At 31.5% G+C, this 13,063-nt stretch overlaps 2 protein-coding genes across 3 annotated transcripts; both read left to right on the top strand.

Moving 5' to 3' along the window:
• Positions 1-1,876: 1,876 nt before the first annotated feature.
• LOC144844596 (uncharacterized) lies at positions 1,877-6,306 on the top strand. The gene is made up of 4 exons (XM_078701574.1): positions 1,877-2,267; positions 2,769-2,890; positions 3,790-3,906; positions 4,554-6,306. The coding sequence occupies exons 1-4, from the start codon at positions 2,004-2,006 to the stop codon at positions 4,963-4,965; spliced, it is 915 nt and encodes a 304-aa protein (XP_078557700.1). The 5' UTR covers positions 1,877-2,003; the 3' UTR covers positions 4,966-6,306.
• A 108-nt stretch (positions 6,307-6,414) lies between these two features.
• On the top strand, positions 6,415-9,968 carry LOC144844595 (uncharacterized). 2 transcript variants are annotated; one of them, XM_078701572.1, is made up of 4 exons: positions 6,415-7,180; positions 7,687-7,802; positions 8,404-8,535; positions 8,904-9,968. In XM_078701572.1, the coding sequence occupies exons 1-4, from the start codon at positions 6,989-6,991 to the stop codon at positions 9,445-9,447; spliced, it is 984 nt and encodes a 327-aa protein (XP_078557698.1). In that variant the 5' UTR covers positions 6,415-6,988; the 3' UTR covers positions 9,448-9,968. The 2 variants fall into 2 exon arrangements, with proteins under 2 accessions (XP_078557698.1, XP_078557699.1); XM_078701573.1 differs by having other exon boundaries at positions 6,416-7,180; positions 8,413-8,535.
• Positions 9,969-13,063: the final 3,095 nt, after the last annotated feature.

Raw genomic sequence — 13,063 nt, 5'->3', positions numbered from 1 at the left:
TGTAGCGTTACCATCATCTTATAGTGAATAAGTTTGGTCGAAATCTTGTCATTTCCTGGCCAAAATATCGGGTTTTTAAAATTCAATTATTATGCGATAAAATTGCTCTATATGACCATATATTGCTTTATCATCATCTTATAGTACCATAGACACCAGTTATGTCGAAAAATAAAATGGTCGAAAATTTGCCATTTTTGAAAAAAATCCATGTACTAGTACAAGGATTTTTTCAAAAATGGCCAAAATATCGGGTTTTTAAAATTCAATTGTTATGCGATAGAATTTCTCTATATGATCATATTTTGCTTTATCATCATTTTATAGTACTATAGACATCAGTTTTGTCGAAAAATAAAAGGTACGATAATTGGCCATTTTTTCGAAAATCCCTGTACTATAGTACAGTGATTTTTTAGAAAAATGGCCAAAATATCGGGTTTTTAAATTTCAATTATTTTGCGATAAAATTGCTCTATATGATCATATATTGCTTTATCATCATTCTATAGTACTATAGACATCAGTTTTGTCGAAAAATAAAAGGGTCGAAAATTGGCCATTTTCGAAAAAATCCATGTACTATAGTACCCTTAGTACAGGGATTTTTTCGAAAAATAGCCAAAACATCAGGTTTTTACAATTCAATTATTATGCGATAAAATTGCTTTATATGATCATATATTGCTTTATCATCATTTTATAGTACTATAGACATCAGTTTTGTCGAAAAATAAAAGAGTCGAAAATTGGCCATTTTTGAAAAAATCCCTGTACTATAGTACAGTGATTTTTTCGAAAATAGTCAAAATATCAGGTTTTTAAAATTCAATTATTATGCGATAAAATTGCTCTATATGATCATATATTGCTTTATCATCATTTTATAGTACTATAGACATCAGTTTTGTCGAAAAATAAAAGGGTCGAAAATTGGCCATTTTTGAAAAAATCCCTGTACTATAGTACAGGGATTTTTTCGAAAAATGGTCAAAATATCAGGTTTTTAAAATTCAATTATTATGCGATAAAATTGCTCTATATGATCATATTTTGCTTTATCATCATTTTATAGTACTATAGACATCAGTTTTGTCGAAAAATAAAAGGGTCGATAATTGGCCATTTTTGAAAAAATCCCTGTACTATAGTACAGTGATTTTTTCGAAAATGGTCAAAATATCAGGTTTTTAAATTTCAATTATTTTGCGATAAAATTGCTCTATATGATCATGTATTGCTTTATCATCATTTTATAGTACTATAGACATCAGTTTTGTCGAAAAATAAAAGGGTCGAAAATTGGCCATTTTCGAAAAAATCCATGTACTATAGTACCCTTAGTACAGGGATTTTTTCGAAAAATGGCCAAAACATCAGGTTTTTACAATTCAATTATTATGCGATAAAATTGCTCTATATGATCATATATTGCTTTATCATCATTTTATAGTACCATAGACACCAGTTATGTCGAAAAATAAAAGGGTCGAAAATTGGCCATTTTTGAAAAAATCCCTGTACTATAGTAGCCTACAGTGATGAAAATAGTCAAAATATCAGGTTTTTAAAATTCAATTGTTATGCGACAGAATTGCTCTATATATCATATAGTACCAAAATATTAACAAAATTGATTTGTGATGAGGCAAAACATGCTCAGATATGGTAGTGATATGATGTCATCGTGTCCATATATGGGCACATCACATTTTTTTTAATAGTGTAGACAGAGCTTGAGATGTGGTGATGAATCGAAATAAACTAGATTCAGTCTGTTGACTCATCGTAAAGAGAAGGGGGAAGTGCGTATTCTGTAGTACTGATGGCATTGGCCCATAGCATGATTAAATTACTGAAATAAGGGAGGAACTTTTCTTATAACTACGCGGCCATTTAATTGGAATTTATATCAGTTTTACTTTCTTTGATAACTTTCTTTCCGAAAAGTTTAAATCAAGAATAGGTTAGCTTTATAAACAATCTGGAAGATATTGGTCAACATGACTGCTTTAAGAAAATGTTTAGCAAATGCTGTTAGTATTACTTTGTGTTTATTACTGGACGTTTCTCTTAGTAAAGAAATTAGTTCAAGACAAGTTCGACAAGCTATAGAAACGACAGCCATTGCCGAAACAACGATTGAACCGAACTTGGAATGTTACAATTTCGAAATTCGAATGGGAATATCATTTAGGAATTATCATTCGTGTTGTAAAACTGATTCTACACCAGCAACGGTAAACAAACCAGCTGCCTGTTCTACGGTTTGTACACATTATTGTTCTATTATTATCATAAGCAGTTTCGACCTACTATTAAATCAAATTTTTAAAAAGCATTTTCCACTCTGTTTTACGTTCATGTGAATATATTTATGATATAGAGATTTGGTCTTGGTTAATATTTAAGTTTTCTAAAATCTAAAAAAAACAACTTTACTGTTTAAATAATTTTAAATCTTTTATATGTCCTAAAGATGGTCAAAATTGTACGTAATTAGCTGAGGAATATAGCCAAGGCGTTAAGTTTTCCTGTTTCAGAATTATTCAAAGAACACAAGAAACTGAGGGCGCTTACAAAATAAAATGAATATACTTCTTTTAAGTATTTTTACAATCCGCTCGAGTTGTGTGGGCGATTGAAAGTCCGATCTCTCGGAAGTGTTGTCTGAATATGCTGTGATATATTTGGTTTTCCAATTAGTTGGTCATTTAGTTTTGCTGTACAAGTTACTAAATTCATAATTACTTTATTATATTTTACAGAGTTTTAATGAGAAAAACCATGTTTTTGATTGTAAACCACAAAAATCTACATACATGAAAATACATAAAACCGAATATTTTGATTGTGCTGGCTGCGCTGGTCAAACTTGGGCTAAAGACAAGTAAGTATATCAGCTAAACTTAACTGAAATTATGTGGTTGAAAAAAATTAGTAAAATAGTATTTAGTATTTGATCATCCAGAATTAGTTTCATTTAATACTAGCTGCCATCTCCAAAATAATAAATAAATAAAACATCAAATAAATGTTGAGTTGCGAAAGCGATCTGAAGAAATAATATCTTAAAATCTACACATTTCTGCCAGAACCAAAACGTCAAGGTATATTTCAGTTTAAGTTATAAATTAAATTTATGTCAGGATAGAAATCATTATTACTGGTAATATCGTTATTATAAAGTCAGAAAAGGAACCGTATGCAGTGTGTGTGTTCTGTTAATATTTCCCTTTATATCTTTCGTGGAAACACCACCTATATTGCTATTTAATTTTCTTTTATAAACGCTATAAAGCTCTGTCTACACTATCAAAATAGTTTGAAAAAAAAAATGTAATGTGCCCAAATATAGTGATATGTCCAAATAATGGTATTGATATGACATCATCATGTCCATATATGGGCACATCACATTTTTTTGTCACATAAAGTTTGATAGTGTAGACAGAGCTTTACAATGCAATCAAATGTTCTGTTGATATTATAGTTACGATTTTGAACTCAAGGTGGGACACAGCAAATATAAAATGATTGCGGGGCGCCCTCGCAATCATCTTGCCATTCATATTAAATTGTATCTATTATCTATTTTATAACCAATATCGATGTATTTCCTATTTTCTGTGTTTGTTTATCGGGCTCACATGTATCAATTTGTTTTTCTTGTACTCGCATTTACTTAAAAATGTCTCTTTTCCAACTATATATTATCATTAATTAAGTCAATACTTGTTTTACAGAGGACTATAAGTATATTATGAAATTCTTCCATAATTTAATCAGGTGTGGATCTCGTTGGTTTTGGCTTGGCAAACATGGTTCTTTCAACTGCTGGGCGATGTCTGACTGCTTTAAAAGAGCGTGTCAGGCTCAGGAAGATCAATTACAGATTGGAAATGAGTAAGATAGCATTCATCATGTATTAAATCAATTATATCCACATCTTAATATGTTAATTTTACAACAGTATATCTTTATACCACAATATTTTGTATACGTTTAATACAATAGCATTAAGTGGTATTGAATGACCATATTCAGTTTAAAGCAGTTAAACACATTATTTCAAACAAGTATTGATAGTACTGTAATTGATTGTAATAAATGTCATAGAAATGCGCGCTATAAAAATGTTAATATTATATATTATATACGGTCATTTTGGTCCAGAATTACAAAAACGTGTATTTATCCTAACGCAAAGAATAATCATTGTTATAAATATTATGTATAATATTCTGAACGGTGACTCGGGAAAAGATCATGTAGCTAAAACTACACATCCTTATATTTATTATAAAGTTAATTTTCAGACACAAAATGAAAAAGTTATTTATTTACTGATTTAATTTTGTATTTATGTATATAATAAAAATGCTACATTCCTATTTCAATTTTATAATTAAAAACAAATTAGCACTATATATTACCAAAAGAGTTTATATAATATATTATTCTATTATTAATATTATTTAATATACTTATAAAGGCTATCTTAATGAATTAGTGATTACTTTTCTAATTCTAACAAACGTTTTGTTCTATAGGGTTCAGGTAGACCTAAGTTTTTGTGGTGATGGGCTTTGCGAACCAATTAAGAATGAAACGAAAATAACGTGTCCGCTCGATTGTTGTGCCGCTGAAAACCCTAAAAAATGTGCTGCTACCAATAATACATGTCCTGATATTTGTTGCTCAGAAAAACATTGTTGTGATCTGGTTCCAGGCAGCCTTGGGGATTTTGGGGAAGGCTGGTGGAAGTGGTTTTTGATTATTATAGCTGGAGCTATACTTTTTGTAAACCTATTGTGCTGTATATGTTGCTGGTGTATTTACGGAAATTGTAAAAACAACATCAAAAGAAGAAAGCGATCAAGAAAGGCAAAAGCTTACGCCGCCAAAACAGAATCTGTTCAAATTGAATATGTACAGCCTCCTCCTTCTAACCCAAGAAATTAGATAATTTTGAACTAACACACGGTTACCATACCAACGTAAATAAAATGATATCGAATCATAATTGTGACAACAATAATTTGGCAATACGTTAGAGGGGGACAGTTTATGGTCAGGAGATAAGAAATTCCCGCAGTTCATTTTCTCTGGTATAAGGAAAACTTTATTATCTCCAAAATTCTGAAGAAATAACAGGATTAGTTGGCCTTTTGCTGTTTTCAATAATATAATTTCAATAATTAATTAATAATATATGTTGTACTTAAACGTGCTTGTTATAGGAGAATGTTTTAAAAGTTTATCGTTATTACGATTAATCCGCATTCATAATCCAATACCTATATAAAGTTGTTGTATCAGGGATGAGTGAAACTACATTGTAATTTCACTCATACCGTACCGGTCAACAAGTTGACAAAAAATAAGTTTCCTTTGATTTATGTGCATTGTGGATTTACTGAAACTTCTAACAAAGATTAGACACAATATTTTAAAGATGTATTGTCCCCCAAAAACATGAACAATGAAGATTAATAAAATCAGATTTAAATAGGACATTCTGCAGTTTAAACAAAGTTATTCACTTCTGTAAAAAAAAACCCCAAAAATAATTATTTCACTTAGGCCTATAAAAAGACAAAAGAAACGGTCAATTTTTTTGAAGTATTTTTTGCTTTAAATTACATTTTTTCAGGTAAATAACTTTTTATTTGATCCTTGGTCAACGTGAATAACTATAACTTTTTTTAGGGGCAATATCTTTAAAGAAAATGAAAAATAAACAAAATGTTTAACAAAATTGTAAAAAATGTTATTATGGTGGTGGGGATAAAAATGAAAATAAAAAAATTATATTTTAAAGAATAAATTAAATTAAAATGAGAGCTTTATAATGTATATGTTGCATTATACAACAATATGTAAAACAATTGAAAAGGAAATACAGATACATCTGTATTATAAACAAAAACATCACCTCATATGGTAAATTCAAGGGATATTGGAGGAAAGCCAAACAATATGAGAAATATATTATGTGGGGACTCTTCGTCTGTTAAATTTGGAATTGGCGCAGTAAATATAATAGTAACTTATCCAATTTAATTGCAATGTCTGTATAACTTAAGTAAAGAAAACATTTATTTAGTAATACTATTAAGGTGTAATTTGTAATGACACCAGATAACTGTGACATTGTTGAATGTGACATTGTTTAATCCGGAACTTGTATTGACAGGACACGTATCGACCGCTGGAATATAAACGAACTATTCTAATAGGATGTACATAAGGGATTTCTGATGCAATTCCAAGTTAAATATGTGGTTTACAAACTGACATAATTTAATAATAATAACAATGACAACAATGACAGCAAAACCATAGATAGTCATGACTGAAATAATGGACCTAAACATAACTAGAGATTGCAAATTGCCAAAGAGTGCTGCGAGATGTGTACATTCACACAAATCCTCAAACTATTTAAGCGCGCAGGAGATCTTGTAGATAGAAGGAGGAAGGGAAAGGGTCAATATACGGTCTACAAATGACACTGCTCCGGTTGGACTACATTTCAACACAAATTAAAACAGCCAAATAATAACAATTTCACGTGCTTTAACATCTGAAATATATTTAAGGTCCATAGATTACTAGATTGTTTTAGTTAGCATACCGTAGGCCTATAAGCATTTTAAATAAAAAATAATTCCGACAAAAAAAACACAGAAAAATTACACTTGACAGTACTGACACAATAAATAATTTGATTTAAAAAAAAAATACTGAACAACACCTTAAACATACGATTGACCTATTAAAATGGTTTGACAGAAGATTTCCGGTAAGACCGTATATATACGCAAAGTAATTGTTTCCGATCCGGAAGATGGCTAGCGTGAGTTTTATGACGCTTTCCAAGGTATTTAAAGGGACAAACTAGATCAATATCAGTCACTTCCAGAAAACACATTGTTTTATTGTGAAAAATATTTGATAATTTTTATTTCGTATCCATTACAAAATGTTTAAAATGTATCTTGCTTTGTTATGCGTTATGCTAATGTATACAGACGCGAAGTATGTTGGGATTAATGATATATCAAAAGTGAAAAGACAAGTAGATATTCCAAACGAAGAATGTTACAATTTTGACTTAAATGCAACGAGTAAGAGATATTACACCTGCTGCAAGAAGGACACAAACTGTACCAATGTAAGCTTTACAACTTTTTTATAATATTAATTGTTGGCGTTTGTAACAGACACCTCTCCTTCCCATCTACATCCCCGGTGCAATTATGCATATAACAATTTATTTTCCCCACAAATAATCTGTACAAAATTGGTACTTCAGGGACTCAGGACTGATAAGTCAAGGAAAAGTGTCAACAAGTTCTCTCTTCTGATGATTTTTTCCTCCAGTGTTTACAGTGCGATCCCCAAATGTTCAAGATAGATTTATTTATAATTTATTACTGTACAACTTTAGGCATTAATATTTTTTTCCTTCATTTAAATGTTTTAATTGTGTGCATTTTAAAATTTAAATATAATCAACATATTATAATCTACAGTCTAGATATTTATTATTTATTCAAAGTTTAGACGTTACCTTTACACTTAAGTTAATTTAGGAGTGAAATTGAATTTGGAACATTTCGTTTTTTCATCTACCTTCTTTATTTAAATTTAAGCTAACTTTTATCTCTGTTTGTATAGAATGTTGGTTCTTCACATTATGATTGTTCCCCGTATGGAGAAACAATTTACACAAAGAATATAACTTCTGAATTCAATTGTGGAAAATGTAACGGCAAGAAATGGGCTACTGCCAAGTAAGTAGACGATTATTTTACTTTTATATTTTATACCAAGCCCCACCAACATAATGCTCCAACCAACCCTAACCCTTGATGTTTGAGGTTGAGATGGAATAGAATTAGCACGGGCTACTGCTAGAAATACATTTACTCCATACATTATTTTCCTGATACAAGCTTTCTCATAATTCAATTTAGTGAAATCATCATTTCCATATATGCATACAATATACGTTTCTGTGAGACGAAAATACAAAGCACAAAAACCCTCGACAAAACACAAAATTCACATGATTCCTGCAGGCCTACACGGTACATTTACCGTATCAAGGCAGGTTTGGGCACAATTGCGATTCGTAGCTTTGTTTTGCTGCACCGTTTGTTGACTTCATGAACTTAAGGTATAAACAAATGGAACCTAACATGACGCAGCTAGTTTAAAATACTTGTTCTATTAGGATATTGTTCTATCCGTGTACTTTCACTGGGTTACAAGTACAAGTGTGTTGTGGTCAGGGGACATCCTTTCTGTTGTGAGAGACCATTTATACGTTAATGCGAATTAAACATGTAATCACATTTTTATGGAAGTGTATTTTTAAGTTAATATATTTGGATTCTATAGGTGTACTGCTCGTTGGATACTAACAGGAATAAATGACGACAATGAGAGATGTTGGATATGGTCCGAATGCTTCAAGGGAGCATGCGCAGCACAAGAAGTAGCTTATCTAGATGAATCAAAAAGGTAAATAATAATTTTGTTGCAGTTTAAGGAAAGGAAAACTCTAAACTCAATACATAAATAACATAACATAAATGACCTACCATCATATGTAATTTTCTATTGTTAGTTAGTGTAATATGCTTTGATAATCAACTCTATTTGCAATCAATAAGTAAGTTAATTGTCTAGTATTATAAGTTTAGGACAGATGATAAATTGAAAAAGCACAGTTAAATTCTCATGTTAATTGTAAGCAACTACAATTGACAATAATTGTTTCAAACACATGAAAAAGGCGTGACTAACATAACTGTACAATACTTGCAACATATGCCTACAATGTGTTAATGTAAAATAGTATTTGCAAATCGTATATATTTTTCTCATAGTGTACCTCAAGAAACCAACTTCTGCGGTGATGGATTCTGTGTTAAGGACACCGGAGAAACAGTGGACAACTGTCCAATTGACTGCTGTCCAACGATAAACACACAGTGCGCAGTTACGTCCGAAAAATGCACAGACCCTTGCTGCAATGAAAGTACATGCTGCATAACAAGCCTAAGTGTAATTTACATTGCTATACTGTGTGGAGGAATTGGTTTTCTAAATTTACTATGCCTCTGTATCTGTGTATGTTGCTACCGTAAGGTAAAACGCACTTGTGGATTTAAAAGTCATAAACATACAAAGAGCATCTCAATTGATAATCTTTCACGAGATTCTCCAAAGTCTACAATATCTAACAGGAGAGGTTCTCCTTCCCAGAGTAATTTAGCTTACAAAAGTAATTCATTAGCGTCACTGAATAATAAGAAAGTATATTACCTACGACCGGAGAGTCATTCGCCACGACCAAGTTACGGCTCTTCGACGTCGTTAAACAAGAAGGGATTCTCTCGCTCAACCCAATCTCTAGATCGCATCGCTTGAAAATATCTACTATCAGCAGGGTCTAGTGCCCCGGTGATACATCTTTTATATGCACATTATCAGATACTTACACTACTGATTACAAAAAATAAAGTGCTTACTTAGGGTAGAGACACAAATCCATAAATAACTATTATCGTAGAATAAAATTAGATAAGACCAAATAGTTAATGAGAACAATTACAATGTGTACTTAATTATCTTTGGTTTAAATGGTGTATAAAAGTATATCTAGACCCTTTGAGTAGGTATTAGGGTCGTCTTAAGTATAAGATTTAAGTGTAATGTAATTCAGGTATGACCAAAATAAAAATGGTCTATTAAGTTATAAAGTACTGATCTAAAGTAAGAATTTGGGCATTAACATAGTCTTTTTAAAGTACAGGTCTGCCTCCAAATAAGGACCTCACCAGTCTCTTTTATCGCGCCTAGAGACAAATCTTAATTTCGATGTATATGACGTCATGAAATAAGGCATGCCCAACTAATTTTTGGAAAAATGAGTTGCTAAAAATGAGTTGCTAAAATGAGTTGCTAAAAATGAGTTGCTAAAAATCGACACGAAAGTCCAATACGGTCCTTAATTGAAGGCGGACGTGTACAATACATGTTTATAAAGATAGTATAATGTTTTTTATACAATTTGTAAAATAAGTTTTGTAAAATAGGTGTAGTATACATATAATGTGTGCAGTATTTTAATTGTAATATAAGGAATAAATTTGTATATATTGTAATTTTGATATTTTAAGGCAGTAATAAACTAAATGTAATGTATTGTTCACTTCGTAAAGAAAATTAAATTTGAAAAAAAAAATTAAAATAATTTGTTCATTTTCAAAATGTTAATACTGTAGTAGCAACACTTTTAAGGAAATTAATACATTTCAGAGCTTCTCTTAATTGTTATAGAAAAATATACAAAATGTCATTCAACCAAAATGGAGGATTTAGATACACCTTCAACGAGGAAAAAAATATTAAATATCCATAAATAGGCAACAGAAAGAAAATGACACAATCTGAAATTTGTCATAAAAAACTATTATGTTACATGTTATAATTGCAGTACCATTCAGTGAAAATGAATAAAAGATATATATAAACAAATTTCATGTTTTCTTTTGAATTGTTAATGGTTTGTCAACTACCATGCAGAACGACTACAACAGACTATATCGATATCAACTACCATGCAGAACGACTACAACAGACTATCGATATCAACTACCATGCAGAACGACTACAACAGACTATATCGATATCAACTACCATGCAGAACGACTACAACAGACTAAATCGATATCAACTACCATGCAGAACGACTACAACAGACTAAATCGATATCAACTACCATGCAGAACGACTACAACAGACTATATCGATATCAACTACCATGCAGAACGACTACAACAGACTAAATCGATATCAACTACCATGCAGAACGACTACAACAGACTATATCGATATCAACTACCATGCAGAACGACTACAACAGACTATATCGATATCAACTACCATGCAGAACGACTACAACAGACTATATCGATATCAACTACCATGCAGAACGACTACAACAGACTAAATCGATATCAACTACCATGCAGAACGACTACAACAGACTAAATCGATATCAACTACCATGCAGAACGACTACAACAGACTAAATCGATATCAACTACCATGCAGAACGACTACAACAGACTATATCGATATCAACTACCATGCAGAACGACTACAACAGACTAAATCGATATCAACTACCATGCAGAACGACTACAACAGACTATATCGATATCAACTACCATGCAGAACGACTACAACAGACTATATCGATATCAACTACCATGCAGAACGACTACAACAGACTATATCGATATCAACTACCATGCAGAACGACTACAACAGACTATATCGATATCAACTACCATGCAGAACGACTACAACAGACTAAATCGATATCAACTACCATGCAGAACGACTACAACAGACTATATCGATATCAACTACCATGCAGAACGACTACAACAGACTATATCGATATCAACTACCATGCAGAACGACTACAACAGACTAAATCGATATCAACTACCATGCAGAACGACTACAACAGACTATATCGATATCAACTACCATGCAGAACGACTACAACAGACTATATCGATATCAACTACCATGCAGAACGACTACAACAGACTAAATCGATATCAACTACCATGCAGAACGACTACAACAGACTAAATCGATATCAACTCAATAAACAACAATCGATCAACTAACTAATCAATAGTTCAATCATCGAAACTAACACCCAAAAGATGAGAAAAAGAAAAAAAGAAAGGAAAAAACAGTACCTGGTCGCTAATAGTACAAAATAAGTAAGTATCCTAGGGTTTTTCAGGCAAGAAGAATATATAAAAGGGAATGGGGTGGGGTTAGTGGATTTATACGGTCTCTAATATGACTTAAAAACCCATTAATACTTTTATGAAGAAAAAAAATCAATAATAAAACAATTATATTGATATCACTTTACTATACAACACCCACGTTATTCCAACTTAATACTGTATCGTATCGGGATGGGCGTTGCGAATTAAGGGGTTGACCAAGGATTTCCTCCTCCATACATGGATTTAATGTAGGCTTACTATTATTATTAATAACTTTGTTGGAACACATGATGAATGCAACTGCCGCTGGGAACATTCTTAAACAATCATTTTTAGTTCCTTAAACTATGATTAAGCTGTTACCAGAGTATCTAATTTTAACTATATTAGGCGTTTTCTTCGGAATAGGGCCTACAAACGATTTAGATTCTTCATCATGGGACCAGGAAGCGAGGGTGTAAATGGCATTATACAGGGTGTGATATGCGATACGTCCAACACCTAATGGAAATAGGAACTAGAAGTTATGATGCAACTTGATGTACTCATGGAGGAATTACTCTGTGACGTAATAATCACATGACATCACATTATAGTCTGGCATAGATCATTGCAGCAAAGTGGGGACGGATAGAATGTTAACAATAACACGAATATTATAATACTATATGAAAAGCAATACTTTACGCGAGTAAAATGTATCAATACAAACATTATTTGATTTATTTATACCATACATGAAGAACAGACACAGATAAGAACCAAAACAAAAACGCAATTTGATGAGGAATTTAAGATGGATGATATAAAAACGACACAAATTGAAGTGATATCAGTGAAAATGAAATGACCACGCCCACAAGAGTCAAACTATATTCTTTTCATTCATTTTTATTGTTCCACATAAAATAAGGAACAAAAAATATCAAGACAAAAAACCTGGTTAAGTCTTTGTTTATGTGTGGAATCTCAAATAAGCCAAAGAGAAAAGCTAAAGAAAAAACTGCAATTTCAGATTGGCAAACAGATATTGGTTATTGATTTTCTTTTATTCACATTTATTTCGGTTTGCGGTGTCTTTTTATCATTCCGTTATATCTGATAAACAATAGTGTTGCATAATTTGTTTATTGCGAAACTAGACTATTTTGAAATATTTAGACATAAGAAAGAGTGAATCTGGTCTGAATAAAACATACGATTATTACGACACCATCTGTTTC

Source organism: Antedon bifida, chromosome 6, assembly GCF_963402885.1.
Source record: "Antedon bifida chromosome 6, ecAntBifi1.1, whole genome shotgun sequence".
NCBI lineage: Eukaryota > Metazoa > Echinodermata > Crinoidea > Comatulida > Antedonidae > Antedon > Antedon bifida.
Note: the sequence above shows the minus strand (reverse complement) of the source record. Positions and strands in the feature narration are given on the sequence as shown.

Coding starts and splice junctions, on each gene's coding strand:
- LOC144844596 (XM_078701574.1), top strand. CDS start 2,004: ATGACTGCTTTAAGAAAATGTTTAGCAAATGCTGTTAGTATTACTTTG. Junction 2,268..2,768: donor AACCAGCTGCCTGTTCTACG/GTTTGTACACAT, acceptor TATATTTTACAG/AGTTTTAATGAGAAAAACCA. Junction 3,907..4,553: donor CAATTACAGATTGGAAATGA/GTAAGATAGCAT, acceptor TTTGTTCTATAG/GGTTCAGGTAGACCTAAGTT.
- LOC144844595 (XM_078701572.1), top strand. CDS start 6,989: ATGTTTAAAATGTATCTTGCTTTGTTATGCGTTATGCTAATGTATACA. Junction 7,803..8,403: donor AAGAAATGGGCTACTGCCAA/GTAAGTAGACGA, acceptor TAATATATTTGG/ATTCTATAGGTGTACTGCTC. Junction 8,536..8,903: donor TATCTAGATGAATCAAAAAG/GTAAATAATAAT, acceptor TTTTTCTCATAG/TGTACCTCAAGAAACCAACT.